This window comes from Sodiomyces alkalinus (assembly GCF_003711515.1).
Source record: "Sodiomyces alkalinus F11 unplaced genomic scaffold SODALscaffold_6, whole genome shotgun sequence".
Classification (NCBI taxonomy): Eukaryota; Fungi; Ascomycota; class Sordariomycetes; order Glomerellales; family Plectosphaerellaceae; genus Sodiomyces; species Sodiomyces alkalinus.
Window position 1 is genome coordinate 14,722 of NW_021167084.1, and position 19,068 is coordinate 33,789.

Here is a 19,068-nt window from a genome sequence, read left to right on the forward strand (position 1 = left end):
CCACTTTTTGCCATTTCCCCCCCTTCCCATCTCAGCTTGGCCACCATTTCATCGTTCCAGAATTCTTCTTTTCTCTTGGCTCGCGCCTACGTCGGTATGAAGCTAGCCCATTCGCTGAACAATGTGTGAAGAACGTACCTATACGCCAACAAGGTGACGGAGACCCTCTTAGTCTTCACCAATACGACTCCCAAAGTCTCATACTTTTCCGACCTACCGAACCAAAAAGCCGAGGTCTCGATCTTTAACGGGGGGGCGGTGGAGCTCGAAACTCTCGTAGAGTTTGTGCCACAAAAAATATGGTGGAGCTATTTAGATTCAACATGCGCCCTCGATCTTTGTCGTCAGGACTGTCGGAGATGTTCTGTTTCACTCGTGGACGATACGATTTTGTCAGAGTACCTTTGACCTGTAGGCTGTGGCGTATAAGCCTCGAAGGATACGAGGGAACGAGAGGACGTGCCCCACAACCCAAATCGGCTCCGACAGTCCGCCATTCCGATCTTTTCGGCTCCGAGTAACGAAACCCATCGATTATATCCATACCGATCTGACGACTCGGGACTCGACGCACCTCGACGCACTCCTTTACACTTTCGATCCTCACACAGTCGACATGTTCTCCGAAAAGACGCCACGAGCCAGCTCCGTCGAACGGAGCGGTCCGCCTTCACTGGGGGAGCCTAACCTCAAGGCCGATCTCGAGGTCGCCGACGATGCTGGTCTTCAGCGACACCTGCGAGCACGCCACTTGCAGTTCATCGCAATAGGTACATTTCCCCTCTTTTCCCTTCCCCTTCATCCCAACAAGAAGAAAGAAGCCATTTCTAACATGGATGCGATCGATTCCCAGGCGGCACCGTCGGCACAGGCCTCTTCCTCGGCACCTCATCCGCCCTCTCCGAAGCCGGCCCCGTCGGCGCCCTCATCGCCTTCATTTTCATCGGCACCGTCGTCTACTCCGTCATGACCTCCCTCGGCGAGATGGCCACCTACATCCCCGTCGCCGGCTCCTTCACCGCCTACGCCACCCGCTTCGCCCACCCCTCCTTCGGCTTCGCCATGGGCTGGACCTACTGGTTCTCCTGGTCCGTTACCTACGCCCTCGAACTGGTCGCCGCCGGCCTCATCATCCAGTACTGGGACTCCGGCCTCAACGTCGGCATCTTCATCGCCGTCTTCTGGGTCGTCTTCACCGCCCTCAACTTCCTGCCCGTGCGCTGGTTCGGCGAGATCGAGATGTGGTTCTCCATGATCAAGGTCGTCACCATCGTCGGCTGGCTCATCTTCGCCGTCTGCATCAACGCCGGCGTTGGTGACGAGGGCTACCTCGGCTTCAAGTACTGGGAGTCTCCCGGCCCCTTCGTCGAGCACATCGTCCCCGGGTCCGTCGGCAAGTTCGTCGGCTTCTGGGCCACCCTCGTCATCGCCGGCTTCAGCTTCCAGGGCGCCGAGCTCGTCGGCATCGGCGCCGGCGAGGCCCACGACCCCCGTCGCAGCGTACCGCGCGCCATCCGCAACACCTTCTGGGGCATCTTCGTCCTCTTCGTCGCCACCGTCTTCTTCATCGGCACCCTCGTGCCCTCCAACGACCCCGCCCTGCTGAACGAGAGCAAGAACGCCAACGCCTCGCCGCTCGTCATCGCCGCCAAGCGCGCCGGCGTCGACATCCTCCCCGACATCATCAACGCCGTCCTCCTCACCGCCGTGCTCTCGGCCGCTAATTCCAACGTCTACTCGGGCAGCCGCGTCCTCATCGCCCTCGCCGAGGGCGGCGTCGCCCCCAAGTTCCTCACCAAGACCAACAGCCACGGCACCCCCTATTACGCCGTCGGCATCACCGCCTCGATCGGTCTGCTGGCCTTCCTCAACCTGAGCGCCGATGGCGGCAAGGTCTTCGACTGGCTCCTGAACATCATCGCCGTCGCCGGTTTCGTTACCTGGAGCGGCATCTGTGTGTGCCACCTTCGCTTCATGGCCGCCCTCAGGGCCCAGGGCATCGACCGGAGCACTCTGCCCTATACCGCGCCGCTACAGCCTTACCTTGCGTGGTACGGGCTCTTCTTCACCTTCCTCATCCTGTTGACCAACGGCTTCACCGTGTTTATCGATTGGGACACGAGCAGCTTTTTCGCCAGTTATGTTTCCCTCGTGCTATTTGTCGTGCTCTTCGTCGGCCATAAGCTCATTACCAAGAGCCATCACGTTAGGCTGGTTGACGTTGACCTCGTCAAGGGAAGGATCGAGTTGTAAGGATGTTTGTCTACATTTCACTGAAAATACCGGGAACATGGAGGTTTGTTTTGAAACTGTATTATGAAACGGGACTCAAAAGCATTGGGCAAGGAAACGGAAGCAATAATGGGGAGTCGGGATAATTGTGTTCAAGTAGACATCAGGACTCGGGAGACATGCACGGCCATTGGTTATGGGATAGAAAAAAGATACCCTCCTTTCAACAACATCGCTTCTTTCTGCTTCGACGCTTTGGAATGTTCTTAAACAGTCATAATGCGTACCACGACAAGCTTGGGCTGTTGTTAACTTGTTATGGGGATTGGGAGACAGAGCAGTGGAAAGGCGAATAAGACGGGCTGATATTCACCCGCACTAAGACTCGGCGGCATCTCAGAAAATGCAGTGCCGTCCCCTGTGGGCCCTCTGAATACCGCCCATCGCTATGCTCTTTTAGGCAGCTGAGTGCCCTATCCCTGCCCTGTTTCGTGTCTCGAGACGGCAAGACAAGCCACTGTCGATCGTCGTGGCAGATCATGAACCCCAAGCGGCTCTTGTCTCCATCAGACCCGTGGGATCGACGCTCGCCTGCCATCCTCGTGGAGTGTGAGGCAGACAAATGCGCGCCGATCTTTTTAAAATGTTGTCTACTAATATGGGGTCGTGCCCGTGACGATTCTGCCGCATCTGTGCTCAGCTGTGTCTGCTTCTCACAGCACTTGCACGCCGCTCGCCCTAGTCGTTACGGCGACGACCTGTTTTAACCCGCAACATGAGACTGTATCCGGCCCTCGGGCCCTTTTTGCTCCTGGCAGCCCGCGTCGCTGGCCAGGCCCTCGACAGCGAAATCGAGAACATTCTATCCAGACCAACTTTCGCCGACGCCACAGTCGGAGTTAAGATCCGGGATCTCAGTATCGACGAAGTAATCTACACCCTTAATGAAGACGTCTCCCTTACGCCAGCTTCCAACCAGAAACTCGTAACCTCCACCGTGGCACTTGCTAATCTGGGCCCCGACTTTGTCTACAACACGACGGTCGTCGCGACCTCAGCAATAGGCACAGATGGCACCCTCGACGGCGACCTCTGGCTGGTCGGATCAGGCGACCCGTCCCTGAACTCCAGTCGGCTAGCAGATATAGCCAAGGAGATCGTCGAACAGACGGGACTGAAGAAGATCACGGGTCGCGTGTACGGCGACGGTACCGTCTTCGACCGAGACCTCCTCCCGGTGGGCGTCCACCCCGACGACGAGGCACTCTACTACGCCGGTCAGGTGGCCGGTCTCAACTGCGACATCAACGTCGTCTATGTCACCGTGGCTCCGGGCGATGCCGTCGGCGATCCTGCCAAGGTGACGGTGAACGGGCTAGCACTGGAGGACGAGGCGTACGTGGAGATCCGATCCAGCGTCGACACGGTCGAGGCCGGCACAGGCCAAGGCGTCTCGTTTGACAGGTTGAGCGGAACCAACACCATCGTTGTGGTGGGATCTCTGTCGCTCGGTATCAACCCACCGGCGTACCTGACTGTTACGATTCACGACCCCACCGCCTACGCAGCGTATCGGTTTGCCCTCGCTTTGAAGGATGCGGGTGTAGATGTCTCCAGAATGCCGACCGAGCCGAAGGAGGCACCGGATGATGCGACTCGGACGCAGCTTGCTTCATCCACTTCGGAGCCGCTGTCCGAGATTCTCAAGCACTTTCTGAAAAACACCGACAATGTGTACGGCGAGGTTCTCCTCAAGACGCTCGGAGTCGCAGCAGATCCCGACACGCCGGGGAGCCGCGAGGGGGGCGTCGGAGCCGTGCGGGCATACCTAGACGAGGAGGCCATCGACACCTCCGGGGTGGAGACAGTGGATGGATCGGGCTTGTCGCATTCGAATGACCTGACGGCGCGGTTCCTCGACAACCTTCTCCTACATAACCGCAGGTCGGTTCCAGAAGAGGAGTGGGACGTTTTCTTCGATGCTCTCGCCATTGGTGGGGTGGATGGGACGTTGAGCGGGCGGTTCGTCGAGACCCCTCTGGTGGGCAAGGTCCGCGCGAAAACCGGCACGCTCTCGGGTGCCTCGGCTCTGTCTGGCTATCTCTCAGCAGAAGGCGACAAGGAGTACATCTTTTGTATCCTGATGAACGGCTTCACTGATGCCACGGAGGCTCGGCAGGCGCAGGACGACATCGTGACGGCTTTGTACAATCCAGAAACATGTCATAGATAAGACCTAGCTAGAGGCTGGGTATGTGAAGAGGACAGGCTGTGCGACGTGTTGTCCCTTACCTGCGGGCACTTCACGGGCCTGGCCCAAGCCCAACGCGAGAAATTGATGCAACGGTTCGTGCGGCCATGCTTAAAAAAGCAAGCAAAGGGCCCCATACTTCCCATTAGGTTATATACTTATATGACAGACTTGCCAACAATTGCAGTGAGGAGACGGACGTCGCCGTCCGTCCACCAGGTTGGCTTTGCCCCGTTTTCTTCACAACAGTCTGGTGAATATTGTGTGCACCTGCCCTTAGTAGGCGGCAGCAATGCAGGCCAAAGCGACGATACCAGTGGCAAGGATGCTAGCGACCGTGCCGCGGTTAGCAGCCGAACCGTCATCACCGTTCCCGTTGTCGCTCTCGCCAGCATCCTCCCCGTCGTCTCCATTATTATCCTCCTCCTCATCTTCCGAGTCGGTGCCGGTCGGTGCGGGCGTCGGGGTCTCGGACGGGATCTCGGACGGGGCCGCGGTGGGCTCCGAGTCGCCCACTCCGCCCGTGATGGCGAGGGCAAGGTCGCTGCAGTAGTGCGCGACAGGGTAGGAGAGTTCAAGCATCGGTTCACCCCAGCATCCCTCCCAAATGCTCCGGTATACAGTATAGTGCCTCTCGACGAAGGAGGTATAGGACGAGGCCCACTCGGAGAACGGCCCGGCAAGGGCGACGTCGGTGACGGCGGGCAGCTCACAAGTGTCGGCTGTGTTGTAGAACTCGCCGAGCATGTAGGACGTGGCGAGATCGCGAAGGTCGTCGTCCTCTGGGAGGACAACGAGCTCGTCCTCGAATAAGGTGGGAATACTTTCGAAAGCAGACTGGCAAGCGTCCGGATCGTAAGCTTGCGTTGGGGTGGGTTCGGCCTGTGCGGCGACCCCGGCGACGAGGGCGGTGATCAGAAAGGCGGCTTGGGCATACATGTTGGCTATTTTTCAACGTTGTCTTTGTCTTTTGCTGATGCAAATTGTGGCTTGCAGGGCTATGTAAGGTTTGAGATGAGGTCCCGGGAAAATGCAAAAGAGCGACTGAGGACGCGAACGAATGTAAATCGGAGATAGAGACACGATGGAGAGAGGGAAAGGGAAAGGGGAAGGGGAAGGGGAGGGCGGATTTCTGGAACCGGAACTAGAGATTCATCATTCATTATGTACGCGGAAACGCTTTTCAGGTCAGGGTCGAATCCAACCCAATCTGCACAGTGGAGAGATGGATGTCGTAGGTTTATCGGGAAATACCGAGGATGCATGCGAGGTGATTTGGTCTTCACGGGCCCCTTTTTCTCTTGGTTTGCCTATTCCGTCCTACCGCGGAGTGGTTAGCGCTTGTGTAACACCCAGCCCCTTTACCCCGTGCCTTTGCCCCTTTTGAATTTTCCATTCGTTTTACTCCCCTGGTTCGTGATTTATCCGCCTCAACTCTCTTTACAGAGTCCCTATTGCAGCAGTGCTGGGTGAAAACTAGCCGTTAGGCAGGGGTTGCAATATCCGCACCGGAGTGTACCGTTGTAAGTAGGATTGAGACCCCTGTCCTTTACCATGCCGCCTAATCTTACAGTACCGTCAGAGGGAAGCAAGACATCACTATTAATTACATGCTGGCTACTGTTTCTAGCGAGTGGTTGCGTGTCATTCGACTCATGTTTGGACATGACGATGACGATTGCCCTCGACGCTCAACATCGAAACCCGTTCCCCAATCCACAGATAGGATCGAAGCCAAGCCCATCCCCAGCTTAGGCCAAGCCTATGGCTGTCCACTCGCTTCCGCATCCCTCCCCCACGCAGTGATGTTTCCCCGCTGTCGTCATCTATTTTTGTAATGGATCCCCACAGCCAGATATCTCCTTACCGGCCGAGTGGCCCGAGTCATTGAAGTCACGACACGGCGGCCACTGCAACGGCATCGGCACGGCCCATAGCAGGGTCAGAACATCGAGTGGCGCTAGACCCGGAGGACGGGGAAGCAGAGTACACCGTACCCGGCCGCTGCGACGCAGGTTCACGGAGCAGGGGTTCTCGTCTCGGTCAATCGCCCAGTGCGTTCACCGAGTACGGAGTGCGGACGGCGGACTCTTCGATTGGGCGCTGGACTGGGACCACAATGACGCCACCACGCGGATGCCACGGACCGGCGCAACGTTGATAAGTTCAAGTTCCTCGTGGCGGGGAGACGCGATGCCGTTATTAGTGGCAACGACCGCGCAACCGCGCTCCCGATGTCACGGAGCTGCCGACGACGGTGGTCTTGAGTCGCGGCATGTCGCAGTCTGCTTTTGTTGACGGCGTGCGTCAGGGCCATGTCTTACCTCGTTAAGGAGCTGGAGATGACCATCATGTTGACAGTTGGTCGACCTGGAGGAGAGGAGCAACTTTTCCATATCCGTCATATTGGTCAGACGGTGAAGGAGCAGATATTGCTAACGCCGAGGCCAAGTTAAAGCTTGTTGGTTTTGGCAGGAACGGGACCGTTGTCAGCCGGTCTCTGAAGAGGATATCACTCCAACGTCACTCCAAGCACTGATGAAGATACTCTGACCCGGGACTTGGTCGGCGTCAAGAAGTTTCTACGTGCTGGGGTGCGCGGCGCACAAGGTATCGTTCTTGACTTGACTAAGCCGATGGTATTCTCCTGAACCGACTGCGCGGCTGGCGGTTTCGACTCTCGCTTGGGATTTCCCAGAACGGTTTGAACGCCAGAGACCCCAGCCGCTGCGAACTTATTGCTTCTCCCTCGAGACGAACAAGTTCGGGGTAGCATCCGGAAAGCCAAGCCGGTGGATATATGTCGTCGGCGGAATTCTACGGATATCGAGACGGTGTATGCAACATAAGCACTGGAACACCACGACCTTGCCTACAAGAGTCCAAGACCGCCAAGACGCTTTTGTGGCGTGGTTCTGGGGAGGGAGCCATAGAAGACCGCTTCCGGAATATGTCGGTTGATCCCACAAGTTGAGGGAACGGCTCAATATCAGGCCGTGAGCTTATACATAAATTGATGTTGCAAATGCAGAGGACATCGGATCAAAACCACGGGAGTGTCCTTCTTGGCCATGTCGTTATCCCTGAGACGGCGGGGGCTATTCTTCGTATGATTACCATCCCGTCTCGCTACCCGATTCTAGTCCAACTGTCCAGCTGGTGTCAGATACTGCCCGTGACAGTTGAGACTACATGAGTTTTTTTTTTTCCCCCTTTTTTTCTCCGTCAGTTCCCACCTGCCAACAACCATCTCGTGTATTTATATTATACCCCTTTATCCGTAGATTAACTAGGGGCTGATCATCTAGTCACTTCACCGGCCGTCTTAACTCTTCTGGGTAACTCTTCAGCCTGAAGGCCACCGTTCACGACTCCATGCAGTCAAACCGTCTTTAAATATGGCCTTGAGTGCCTGCATCTTAATCTGGGCCATTTCTTCCTCATCCTGACCCTTACCACTTGAGTGCGGGGCTTGCAGGCAGCATCGTATTTATCAACGGCTGAGGCATTTCGGCGAACAACAAAAACGACGAAGAGTGCATGATGTGTGGCATGCGATCTTCGAATTGTTTGGGTCGGACCCAATTCTGGCCAGCCACGAGCGGTAACGGCCCCTTTATCCGTCCGGTACTTGGCCGGCTGAATTGTCGAACCATCGATCATTCAAAAGCAGTTGAGATCATCACCCTCGTCCGAGCCGTCCCCGTGTGAGTTATTCAAATGATCGACTTTTTTGACCGACGCATACCCAATTTGTGTCGAACAGGTAATAACTTTGCAAGTCTTGCTTGGCGCACAAATCGGACCATCGAACACTCGAACTTCAATGTTCTCAACCCCCTGCGAGGCTGAGGCGCATGCAGGTCGGATGGAGTTGTGTAATCTACCTCGTACGTGAAAGCGAAGGGAAAAGCGAGAAGGGAACCCCAGTTCATATAGTGTTCATACCGTACATGGGTCGACTCCCGCTTGGGGATCAACCACGGTTCCAGTTCCTCTTACCGCTGACAGGCCTTTGTCTACCGAGACTATTGCCCGGGACCTATATCTCCGTGTCTTCCCAATATATCCGGGGGTGGATACCTGTTATGCTACCACACCCGTATGCCGGTTACCAGTCACATTCAATATGTGGTTCATTTACCACGTAAGAATGTCAAACCCGCCTTACGTTGTATCTATGTGTCCGCGCGGGGGATTATCTCCCGGCGAGACAGAGGCCCGGCACGGTTTGTGGGGAGTTTTGACTCTTGAGAACCAGACAAGACCCACGGACATGTAACTGTATAAGGGCCAGTCCCCTTGTCATAGTCCATGATTCCGTGGTTCGTTCCTCTCTCCCCCAGGGCAATAGTCGAGCAGGCTCCAACGTTCTCCGACTTTCCTCGTCGACATCATGGAGCTCTTGTTACTTCTCCTCCTTGGCTTCGCTAGCCTATCAGTTGGCGAATATGCCCAGGAAGACATCGACTCAGGCAAGGTCCTTCGTGATCTAAGCCGTGAGGCCTACCATAATGCATGGGCTCGCTTGGAAGGCAAGACCGAAGGTTGCACTCAGGAGAATGTGAGGGTCCGCAAAGAATGGTATGTCATGTCCTTATAATCTCGCTCTGTACAAGTTGCGCTAAACATTGTGAGACATAAGGCGAGATATCCCGGCCAAGAAGCGAATTGACTTTGTCAGGGCTGTCAACTGTCTGATGAGCAGCGAGAGCCTGAACCCCGACCTCGAAGGCGCGAGGTCTCGTTTCGACGACTTTGGTGTCCTGCACCATCAAGTCAGCAACTACGTGCACTTCTCGGCCTCTTTCCTTCTGTTCCATCGATACTTCACCTGGGCGTATGAGGAAGCCCTCAGGAACGAGTGCGCCTATGAAGGTTCGCATCCATGTGGACAACTTGCTTCCTCGCTCTCTGGAGAATTCCATCACTGACCAGTAGTCAACAACCAGGTCCATTTCCCTACTGGAACTGGGGCTATGACGCCCATGACGTGGAGTCGTCCCCTCTTTTCGACGGCTCGGCGACCTCTCTTGGAAGCAACGGTAAGTATGTCGAGGGACAAGGGGGGAACTTCGGCATGCCTCCTGGCTCGGGAGGCGGGTGCCTCATTAAGGGACCCTTCTCGAACCGGACCGTCAACCTGGGTCCCGGTTCTGGCCCGGATCCTTATCGGTACAACCCACGGTGTATTCGTCGGGACCTAAACACCGCCATTGCATCGGCCTGGACAACCCACCGCAACACAACAGATCTCATCCTTGACAGCCCGAACGTCGAGTTGTTCCAGGCTATCATGCAGGGAGATACGAGGTACCCGGAATCAAGGGGCTTGGGTCTGGCCGTCCATGGAGGCGGACACTTTGCCATTGGTGAGTTGCATGAACACCGATATGCTTTACTTTAATGGTCCGAAGGTGGATGTTGGTATGACTGACCGTCTTCTTTCAGGCGGAGATCCCGGTGGTGATTTCAACTGGTCACCCTTGGAGCCGGCATTCTATCTTCACCATGGACAAGTTGACCGACTCTACTTCATCTGGCAAAACCTCGATTGGGAGAACAGACAGGTTCGTTAATGCCACGTGCACCCAATATTAACTTCCCTCGGGGACAGTGATGCATGGCTCATCGTGGTTGGTATGAAAATTTGAAGTATGAAGAACTAACTTGAGGAAACATCCAGAACATCTCCGGAACGGCAACTATGTACAACAGACCCCCTAGCGATGAACAGTCCCTCGACGATGTCATGGATATTACGCCGCTGGAAGAAGCTCGGACGTTCAGGAAGCTGATGGACACTATTGGCGAGACGCCCTTCTGTTTCTTGTATGACTGATGCCTGAAAAAGCTTGAGGGCGATTCTGCGAGGGAAAAGTCTGCGGGGACAAGTAATGGGAGACACGGGACGTCCACAGGGCACTTGTGGAGGGAAAGGAAAGGAAAAAAGGACCAAGTAAATGCCTTCTATCCAGGCACGGTGTTTGTAAATCGCGGATGATATCCGCCGCCATGTGGCGAGCGGCTCAGGGGTCCGAAGCCCCCTGAGATGACGGAACTGTATGTGTGTGGAAAAGAAAGGGAAAACTATATTGTTAACCTTATTGATAGCAGCTCAAAGCTTATTAAATCATATAGGCGAAATGACTCTAAACTGGAGCAACCAGGGGGCGTAAAGACTTCGACGCCAACAATACGCCACGGTGCGCTAACTTTGTCTGTGGAAAGTAAATTTGAAGTTCTCACCAAGGCTACATTTTCGAAGCAAACATGAAAAAATATAAAAGAACTGCCTCCCCAGCTTGAGACGTAGATCCAAGGGTCCCAATTTCATGCATCCGTCTTTTCCGTTCCTGAGGTCTCCGTTCCAATACACTGTGCTTACACTACCTCTTTGCCAGAAATCTACGCAATACACCGCACGCCCCAAGATGAGCTTTCCAGATGTCACTTCAAGCCAGGTAGCGTTCAAAGAGGCGGTCGCGGCTCTCATCCAAGCAATTCACAACCACCCCGACTATCAGGAGCCCCTCCTCTACGTCGACTTGGAAGGCGTTAACCTCTCTCGCCGGGAGCATCTCCATAGTGATCATCTACGTCTAACCAAAACATCACGTATACCCCGTGGACGTACACACGCTGCAATCAGCGGCCTTCACCGGCGAGGCACGAAGCGGGTCAACGCTCCAATCCATCTTCGAGTCGCCATCGATCACCAAAGTCTTCTTCGACATCCGGTACGACTCGGACGCGCTATACACACACTTCGGGATCCGGCTCGACGGGGTGGAAAACGTGCAGCTTATGGAGCTCGCGGCCCGCCTCGACTTCGCGAGATTTACATGGCGCAGGTGGAAGAGTCCTGGCGGGATCTGGTGGCCAACCAGACGACCCTGCGCGTGCTCCGGTTGAGATGCAGAGCCTGGAGGAAATGGATCGGGATATCAGTGCTTTGGAATGGAAGCCTGGTGGGGAATCTGTACCGCTTGACCCTCAATTCACGGCGTATGTCAGACAGGTTCTCTGGTAGGATATGGGTACCTGGGCTTTTGGATTGAAGTGCGCATGTTATGCACCGTCAAAGGTGGTGGAGAATCAAGCGGCCGGCTGCAAGATGGATGTTTTTACACCCTGTATATTGGTCAGGAACATCAAATATCAAAGAAGGCGCTTGGTTGTTGCTGATTCTTCACCGGAGCCGAATATTCATATGCCAATGTGTTTCTTATTTATTTCAAGAGAAAGCGCCAGATACGCCACGGAGCTCGGGGACAAACAGGGAAAGGGAAAGGAATGAGGAAAGACAAGAATAATAGAAGCGCGAAACACCAAAAGCCATATGCCCATCGAATGCAATGAAATGCTTGAAGCGTCATCGAATAGGACCTCTCCATGAAGCACGACGTTCGAATACCCGAATGTCGACATGATTTGTCCGCTGCTTTGCGACGGCCTACTGAGGTGAACACTGAACACCATGCTCCCATTCGAAGTGGAGCCCACACGTACACGTCCTCCCTATCCAAGCCGATAGGCTTTGGGCCGGATCAGCAGGGACACGGGAAGACGCAGAAGTTGCAGGGAATCGGGCAAGGGATGATGAAGCAGAATCGACCAGGACACATTTCGCCGTTGCGGCCACCCCTAAGCTTCAACTCGGGTTCGTCGGGGGTATTCTGCTCCTGATCCTGATTCTGTGACACCTGCTGGAGCTCTGGTACGTCGTCGAGATTAGCATGAAGCTCTACTGCGTAATCACGTCAACTCGGTATGCGCTGGGCTTACCCATTGGCTGATGCGGGCTGGGCTGTTGGGCGTGTACTGGTTTTGGGACTGAAGGAAGATCCGACCGATTCTGAGCCGCGAGGCCATTGAGATGAGTGTCGTGACCCGGCATGATGATATTGTTCTGGGCGTATTTTGCGTAAATCTATCGTATAGGGCTTGGCGACGAGCAGTGGTAACGGATATGATGAGTACGAGTAGGTTGATCGGGCCAAGGCGACGGAGTCGAGACGAGAACGAAAGCCAAGGAAGGTCTCGAGGTGGCAGAGGAGGAGGAGGAAGAGGGAAGATACGCGACGTCACTAGTGGAGCCCCAAACATCCTGGCGGCGTTGGACGGCAGTGTCAGTGGGTGCCAAATGACGAGTGGTGTCTATTTTGGGCTGTATTTCGTACACAGTTATTATCTGTCTTACGTACAGTGACCATACCTTACTAAGTAATTATTAGTCGATGAGTATCGAGAAGACTCTTCGCCTAGTCGTATTTAACCAGTAAACAGTGTATGAACTACCTAATCAAATCCCCTTATGAAAAGCCATGACAAAGCCACGTTCTCCCGAGTCCTGACTCCGTGTTCACCAGGACCAACCTCGACCAAATCATCATCTAATCTATCCTTCGTATTCCGTGCATGTCATGCTAATAATGCCATTATTAAGTTCGTACACATTCGTAAAAGGAGTTGCAACAGACCCGTTTTGCATGAAACCCACAACTCCAAAAGTCAACGGTCATCCCTGGAAAAAGCTAAGGCGAAACCGATTCCGACCCTTCGGTTTATTCCTCCCAAAACTGTGCCCCGTCCTGGGTCTCTCATCAAAGCTGTCCACACTGGGCGGCCGCGGCATGTTATTCCAAGAAGAACTCGGCCCCAGCGGCTGGTGCGGGTGCTGTGGCAGCTGTGCCGCCGACTCGTCATGAAGCGAGTCATCCTGCTGCAACTGCTGCTGCTGCAACCGCTGCTGAAAATCACCCCGCAGCGCCCTGTCGACATCCGCGTGGCGCCGCTCGTATTCGTCGTGCTTGGCCTTGGCCTCGACGAACCGCTCCTCCGCCTGCAGCCTCCGCTCCTGCAGCGCCCGCAGCTCGTCGTCCAGCTGGCTCATCTGCCGCTGCGCATCGTCCATCAGCGTCTGGTACTCCCGGACCTTGACGTCCAGCGGCTGCAGCACGCTCTTTGCGATCGCGGGGCTGCCGACCCTGTCGATCACCGCGCCACCGGACGCTGCTGCGGCGGCGGTCGGGCCCCGCGTCGAAGGGACTCGTGCCCACGACGACATGTCCTGCCCTGACGTCGCGTCGTGGTAGGACGTCGGCGGGCCCCGAGGCGGCGAGGAGGTGGTGGTCTTGCTCGGAGGGGGGGGAGGACCCGGTTCGGGCGGAGCGATGATGGTCGGGTCGATGGATCCCGACGCCCGACGGGAATGTCGTGCTACGCGACGTCTGGCAGGTGCTGCTCCGGCCGACCTCCCGTTGGCCGAGTCGTCGAATTCGTCGTGAAAGGGCGGGCTCGGGTAGGCTGCGGCTTGGGCCTGTGAATTCGTCGCTACTGATCGCTGCTGCTGCTGCTGCTGTTGCTGCTGCTGGCGGTGGCTGTGGAGGGCTTTTGCCACGACGGCGTCTTGGATGACAAAGTCCGAGTTTGAGTTGGGGCTCTGAGGCTCGTCGTCGCGGTCGCGGTCGCGGCCGTTGTGTGACGGTGAGGAGCGATCCCGCCGGTAGCGACCGACGCCCTTTCCGTTTTCTCTCGACTGGCGCGTTGTGAGGCGGAATCCGTTTTCTTCCGGGTCGGAATACAAGTTGGATTGCGGGAGTGCCATTGTTCGATGCCCGTGACTCAAGGGCAGTGGGCAGCCACAAGCCTAAGGTCGCTGAGCTTACTTTGGCTGAAACAACCGTTTTGTGTCTTGATGCGTTGGGCGGAGGAAATGAGGAAGGGCCTGGCCAGTGAGGAGAAAGTGGAAGGAATGGAATGTGAGTTATGACTTGGGAGACGAGAGAAAGAGAGGAAGCAAACGAAGAAATGGAATGGCCTACGAGGCGAGACAGGCTTGCCGGCCTTCACCATTTATCCATGGTAGTAGAGTAGTGTAAGGATACTGAGCAAGGGTAAAGGGAGGTGGCTGGTAGAGTGGATCGACCCATCAGTACTCCATCAGGTAGGCCATCCAGACAACGGAGTCGCCAAAAAAGAAAAAAGAAAAAAAAAGGCTGGAAGTGAACGATCCAGCCACCCATCTAGTACGTACGAGGTAATTATACGTCGTACCTTGATGCGTTGTCACCCGTCAGTTACACAGCAGATCGCATTCGTACGAAGTACCGTATTTACCCATCAAACTCGATTCTAAGCTAACGACTTGGCGCCCCGTTTCCCCCATTTCCCCCATTTTCCCGAGAAACCATCCATTGATCGAGAGCCGTGCCAGAGCCTCGATATCTCATTACCAAAAAAAATCTAGGCGTACTTGAGAATCCAGTTTGATGGGTTAATACGGTATTTCGCACGTACTTCCGTAGTTGTTAGTGAGGTGGCTGGGAATCTCGGGTACGTTGTAGCCACGTAATATTGAGGCTGGGCCAAGCCGATCCGTGTGATTACCTAAGCAGAGCCCCTGACCAACCCCGACCCCTTATTACCTAACCTTGTCCCTGAATCTTCTCTCCGACTCCAACTCTTAATTAACGTTCGTTCTCCTTTTACCAGTTCTCTTGACCAGCTTCAAATACGGATAAACCTCGTTATTTCTCTTTCGTTCCACACAAACTCACCTCGCAGTTCTCCTCGACTAAGAAGTCTGTCAACGCTTCCTCAAAACCCAGACTCCTGGCTGATGAGGACGAAGCCTTGAGGTGTCACTGACTCCCTATGTCCGTGTGCACCAGTCACCACTTGCCGACCATGGCATCTCTGGGTTCCTGGCTGTCATGGTCACCCCGGTCATGATGTACGGAGAATGAAGTGATTCTTCTTTGTGCGTCTGAAATTCGATTATAAAAGGGCAGATTGAGCCGGCACTGGGGCTAATATCAGACCGTTTGACCGAATCCAGGAGCTTCTCGCCTTCTACTATAAGCAAGTGGTACTACTTTCACACAAAGACTCCCTAAACAAACCCCTTTTGCGTGCAGGAGAAACAGCTTGAAGTCTTGGGAAACTTTGAGACATCTCGTTCATCCTATAAGGGGTACGGTGTACCATATATGCTGCCACATGATCCCAAATACCTCATCCCTTCGTTCATTTTCAAATCTGAACACAATAATCCTCCCGTCGCAAAAGCTTCTTTTCTCCCTAGTCTCATTCTCTATGCACCGGCGTAGTAGCTGTTTCCACGTCGACTTGGCAACACAAGCACGACTTTCTTGTATCGTCGGAGCCCAACACAATACCAGCAACCGCGCCGCTTTCCAGGACAAGAAGGTCATGCTGCTCAGCGGCAGAGCACACCTCCTATCCGGTGATATCATGGCAGACCGGGCCCGAGCGAGCCCTCACCAATCTCGGCGTGAAGGTGAGGAAGAACGCTAGGGTGTTTTCCGTCACCACCCTGCCGTCCGGGAAGACCGTGATCGCTAACACCGAGAGTCTAGGTCTCATCAGTGGCGCAGAACATAAAGCTTGCCATGCAGAGGAAGGACCAAGTCCCGGCCAAAGGGCCCCCCTTCGACATTAGCGTCTGCTCTGTCGGCCCTGATGATGGCGTTGATCGAGTTGATTGGTTCCCTATGCCTTCGTTCCTCGTCCGAAAGCTCAAAAGTAGCACCTTGGGAGCCGATATAGCTCCAAGTATGCAGCCAACTGTGTTTTGTACTAAAGCCCTGTTCAACGATCCTTCTTTAGTCATAATAAGGAGACGTGATGCATATGTGTGCGATTTCGGAGAACTCAAGTCCAGACAAACAGTAACAATATATGTCAGTATTGTATTATGGTATTATTGGACTTCTTATTTATGAGTCTAAAGCTAACGTAGGGAATCATGCATGCACATTGAAACCAAATTGCAAGATATCATCAAGTAACGCCCTCGCTTATCCAAGATCCAATAGTGGTGGGTATTTGCACCAACCAGCACAGTTCTAACACCCCCTACACAACAAGATGCGACAACCCCGTGTCTAGTGAGTCGCAGACGACTCGCTCCTTCCCGTCCTCGTCTCGCGATTCTCCACCGCAATACCTTTGTCGGATTCGGGTCCGGGTCCGGCACCCTTCCCCGACTCGACATTACCATCGCGCATACCGACCTTGGCGGCTCTAAAAGCATCGGCGACAGATCGGTAGCGGGAGTAAAAGTTAACGGCGAGAGGGTAGGTCCAGGCCGCAACGAAGAAGGCTAACGGCACAACCATGGCAACGCCCATGTCGCCGTGCCGATCGGCGACTGCACCGAGGAGGGGTGGGACAGCGGCGCCACCAACGACGCCTACGCAGCATCTTGTCAGTTTAGGAACAGAAAGAGAAAGAGAAATAAAAAGAAGAGAAGGCAAGGGCAGTAAGTGAAACTGAGAGGATTCTTACCGGCGACAATATAGCCGCTCCCGCGCTTGCTATGCCGGCCAAGACCGCGCATGCCCAGAGCGACGATAGTGGGGAAGCAGACCGACTCAAAGAAAAGGACAAAGTAGAGCATGACGACGCCAGGGACACCGGTGTGGCGGATGGCGGGGGCGATGAAGACGATACAGCCGGCCAAGAAGACGAGCAAGACGATGCGCGGCTTGACCCAGTAGTGCATCAAGGCGGAGCCGATGAAGCGGCCAACGGCAAACGCGGCCTGGGCACCGGCGAAGAGTTGCGATCCCACGTCGTCACCCGTGTTCGGGATCGTTTCGGAAACGTAGTTGATGAAGAAGCTTTTCCGAACGTTAGCCGTGTTTCGTTTACAAAAAGCAGTGCCGACCATAGGGTACAGGGGCAGTTGTTTGGTGGTTTGATAAAACGTAAGATCGTCTAGGAGCATACCTAGCGATGGCAACCTGAGCACCGGTGTAGCAGAACTGTGCCCAAGCAGCGTGAAAGAGATGATACTGCTTGACGAACGGCTTATGGTCAAAAGCCGCATTGGCCTCCTGGGCCTGGAAAGCCATGTCCGCATCGGTGATCTCGGGAATAGCAGCAATCCAGAACACCCCGGCGAGGCCCCAAACGAACACAGCGATAGCGACGTAGACCCACTGGACGTTCTCCAAGGCTCGCTGGTCGGAAAAGTTGAAGAAGACGTAGGAGCCCATGACGGGGGCGATGACGGTGCCGACCCCGTTGAAGGCCTGGGCGACGTTGATGCGGACCTCGGAGTACTTGGGCGGGCCGCAGACGGCGATGTAGGGGTTCGCGGCAGTCTCGAGGGAGCCCAGGCCGTTGCCGATGACGAAGATGGCGGCGCAGAAGCCGCCGAAGGAGCCGGCCTTGATGGCGGGGATGGCCAGGATGGCGCCCAGGCCGTAGAGCATGAGGCCCCAGATAAAGGTAGTCTTGTAGCCCCAGTGGCGGAGAATCCATGCTGCGTGGCCTATGGAAGCGAGGGGGTAGGCACTGAGGGGGTTAGCTTTGCCTTTCTTCTTCTTCTTCTTGATCGCCCCCCCTTCTTTTTTCCTTTTTTCTCTTTTTTGTTTTCCTTCTTTTTTTTTTTTTTGTCTTTCCTCCTATCCTACTCTCCATCCCTTTGCGACGTCTTGTTCTGCCTTTACGGCCACATTTCTCAAGTCCATGAGTGATGAGTCCATGGCGGGTGGTCAGAGGTGGAGTTCCCCAGAGGCCAAGAGTCCAAGACCGGAAAATGCGATCAACCCCCACCCTATCCACACCGACCGGATCCGATGGTACGTAGCCTGTAGGTACCGGCCGAATCCCTCAATCCAATCGATACACGTATGTACAAGAGGGAGGGCGAGGAAAATGGAAGTGTGTAGGCGGGGAAAAGAAAGGCATCTTGAAGGTAGCGAGGAGAAGAAGAAGAGAAGAAGAAGAGTCGCATACCCAAAGTAGGCGGCCTGAAGACCCGCAGATCGAGCTCGCGTAATGTCCAAGACATTCTGGAAGTGCTTGTTAAGAGTATCAAGTAGGCCTGGAGAGTCGAGACATCCCATATCGTTTTAGCGAGGAACCCGAACATTGAAGCCTTGGAAATTTTCACTTGGTCGACAGAGAAGAGGCCCAATATGACATACCATAGGAAAACCCCCAGAGGAAGAAGAGCAAAGTGACCAACATCAAGGGAAAGATGGAGCCCCTGAGGGTGAGCTCGGCAGCATTTGTCCTCACATTGTCGTTCTGGCAAAGAGGCCGCTTCTTGATGAACTCTTTCACGCCCATGGCTGGTTGATGTCAGGTATGCCGACAGATAGTCCGAGCCGGAAATGGGATCTCGAGACGGGTTGTCGGTCATCGGCTGTTCCTGTGATTGAGCGTGTTGAGGATTTGGCCAGGCGAGAGATTGGAGAGAATAAGATGGGGGCGCAGGCTTCTATTAAATCAGCAATGGCCAAAAGAAAGATCAGCCCTCCCTTCGGTCCATCACTCGGCGGTTTGTTCGTCTTGAAGCTACGGCACAGCTGCACACCATGCATGTGTACTCCCGGAGTTCCGTACTCAGTACCTACCTAGGTATGTGTAAGATACATCGTAATTGCGCACAGGGACAGATGCAGATGTAGCGGCCAAGGCGAAACAAAACCCGGTCGAAAATCCCGTCGGCATTTTTATCCGTATTTCATTTGGTAAACCAACATTCATAATACATCATCTCCTGGGCCATGTTCCTCCCTCGTGCTCCTGCTCTCAGTCTCAGA

General features: G+C 54.7%; 10 protein-coding genes across 10 annotated transcripts; 6 read left to right on the plus strand and 4 right to left on the minus strand.

Annotated features, from left to right (window-relative positions):
- Positions 1 to 616: 616 nt before the first annotated feature.
- SODALDRAFT_340138 (arginine permease) lies at positions 617 to 2,253 on the plus strand (the record flags this gene model as incomplete). Its single annotated transcript, XM_028612916.1, has 2 exons — positions 617 to 770; positions 854 to 2,253. 2 exons carry the CDS (start codon positions 617 to 619, stop codon positions 2,251 to 2,253), a joined length of 1,554 nt encoding a protein of 517 aa, XP_028465562.1.
- A 754-nt stretch (positions 2,254 to 3,007) lies between these two features.
- SODALDRAFT_350999 (peptidase S13, D-Ala-D-Ala carboxypeptidase C) lies at positions 3,008 to 4,465 on the plus strand (the record flags this gene model as incomplete). Its single annotated transcript, XM_028613508.1, has 1 exon — positions 3,008 to 4,465. The coding sequence occupies one exon, from the start codon at positions 3,008 to 3,010 to the stop codon at positions 4,463 to 4,465; it is 1,458 nt and encodes a 485-aa protein (XP_028465563.1).
- Positions 4,436 to 5,685, minus strand: SODALDRAFT_333513 (hypothetical protein). The gene has a single exon (XM_028611996.1). It carries the CDS (start codon positions 5,420 to 5,422, stop codon positions 4,760 to 4,762), a length of 663 nt encoding a protein of 220 aa, XP_028465564.1. The 5' UTR covers positions 5,423 to 5,685; the 3' UTR covers positions 4,436 to 4,759.
- Positions 5,686 to 6,093: 408 nt separating this feature from the next.
- SODALDRAFT_379033 (hypothetical protein) lies at positions 6,094 to 8,335 on the plus strand (the record flags this gene model as incomplete). Its single annotated transcript, XM_028615017.1, has 10 exons — positions 6,094 to 6,285; positions 6,335 to 6,766; positions 6,845 to 6,900; positions 7,017 to 7,093; positions 7,182 to 7,435; positions 7,515 to 7,642; positions 7,834 to 7,871; positions 7,948 to 8,019; positions 8,157 to 8,190; positions 8,266 to 8,335. 10 exons carry the CDS (start codon positions 6,094 to 6,096, stop codon positions 8,333 to 8,335), a joined length of 1,353 nt encoding a protein of 450 aa, XP_028465565.1.
- Positions 8,336 to 8,879: 544 nt separating this feature from the next.
- SODALDRAFT_351001 (Di-copper centre-containing protein) lies at positions 8,880 to 10,627 on the plus strand (the record flags this gene model as incomplete). The annotated part of the gene is made up of 6 exons (XM_028613509.1): positions 8,880 to 9,067; positions 9,129 to 9,361; positions 9,436 to 9,528; positions 9,583 to 9,855; positions 9,935 to 10,053; positions 10,170 to 10,627. The coding sequence occupies 6 exons, from the start codon at positions 8,880 to 8,882 to the stop codon at positions 10,323 to 10,325; spliced, it is 1,062 nt and encodes a 353-aa protein (XP_028465566.1). The 3' UTR covers positions 10,326 to 10,627.
- Positions 10,628 to 10,841: 214 nt separating this feature from the next.
- On the plus strand, positions 10,842 to 11,711 carry SODALDRAFT_173793 (hypothetical protein). Its single transcript, XM_028607009.1, has one exon. It carries the CDS (start codon positions 10,918 to 10,920, stop codon positions 11,542 to 11,544), a length of 627 nt encoding a protein of 208 aa, XP_028465567.1. The 5' UTR covers positions 10,842 to 10,917; the 3' UTR covers positions 11,545 to 11,711.
- On the minus strand, positions 11,664 to 12,545 carry SODALDRAFT_333514 (hypothetical protein). Its single transcript, XM_028611997.1, has 2 exons — positions 12,272 to 12,545; positions 11,664 to 12,200 (listed from the first exon to the last, which is right to left on the minus strand). The coding sequence occupies exons 1-2, from the start codon at positions 12,381 to 12,383 to the stop codon at positions 12,034 to 12,036; spliced, it is 279 nt and encodes a 92-aa protein (XP_028465568.1). The 5' UTR covers positions 12,384 to 12,545; the 3' UTR covers positions 11,664 to 12,033.
- A 95-nt stretch (positions 12,546 to 12,640) lies between these two features.
- SODALDRAFT_333515 (hypothetical protein) lies at positions 12,641 to 14,455 on the minus strand. The gene has a single exon (XM_028611998.1). It carries the CDS (start codon positions 14,091 to 14,093, stop codon positions 13,005 to 13,007), a length of 1,089 nt encoding a protein of 362 aa, XP_028465569.1. The 5' UTR covers positions 14,094 to 14,455; the 3' UTR covers positions 12,641 to 13,004.
- SODALDRAFT_360054 (hypothetical protein) lies at positions 14,184 to 16,299 on the plus strand (the record flags this gene model as incomplete). The annotated part of the gene is made up of 8 exons (XM_028614226.1): positions 14,184 to 14,247; positions 14,566 to 14,585; positions 15,053 to 15,073; positions 15,160 to 15,213; positions 15,406 to 15,512; positions 15,598 to 15,788; positions 15,878 to 16,063; positions 16,286 to 16,299. 8 exons carry the CDS (start codon positions 14,184 to 14,186, stop codon positions 16,297 to 16,299), a joined length of 657 nt encoding a protein of 218 aa, XP_028465570.1.
- On the minus strand, positions 16,189 to 18,695 carry SODALDRAFT_333517 (MFS general substrate transporter). Its single transcript, XM_028611999.1, has 5 exons — positions 18,448 to 18,695; positions 18,257 to 18,344; positions 17,243 to 17,812; positions 16,799 to 17,133; positions 16,189 to 16,703 (listed from the first exon to the last, which is right to left on the minus strand). Exons 1-5 carry the CDS (start codon positions 18,590 to 18,592, stop codon positions 16,396 to 16,398), a joined length of 1,446 nt encoding a protein of 481 aa, XP_028465571.1. The 5' UTR covers positions 18,593 to 18,695; the 3' UTR covers positions 16,189 to 16,395.
- Positions 18,696 to 19,068: the final 373 nt, after the last annotated feature.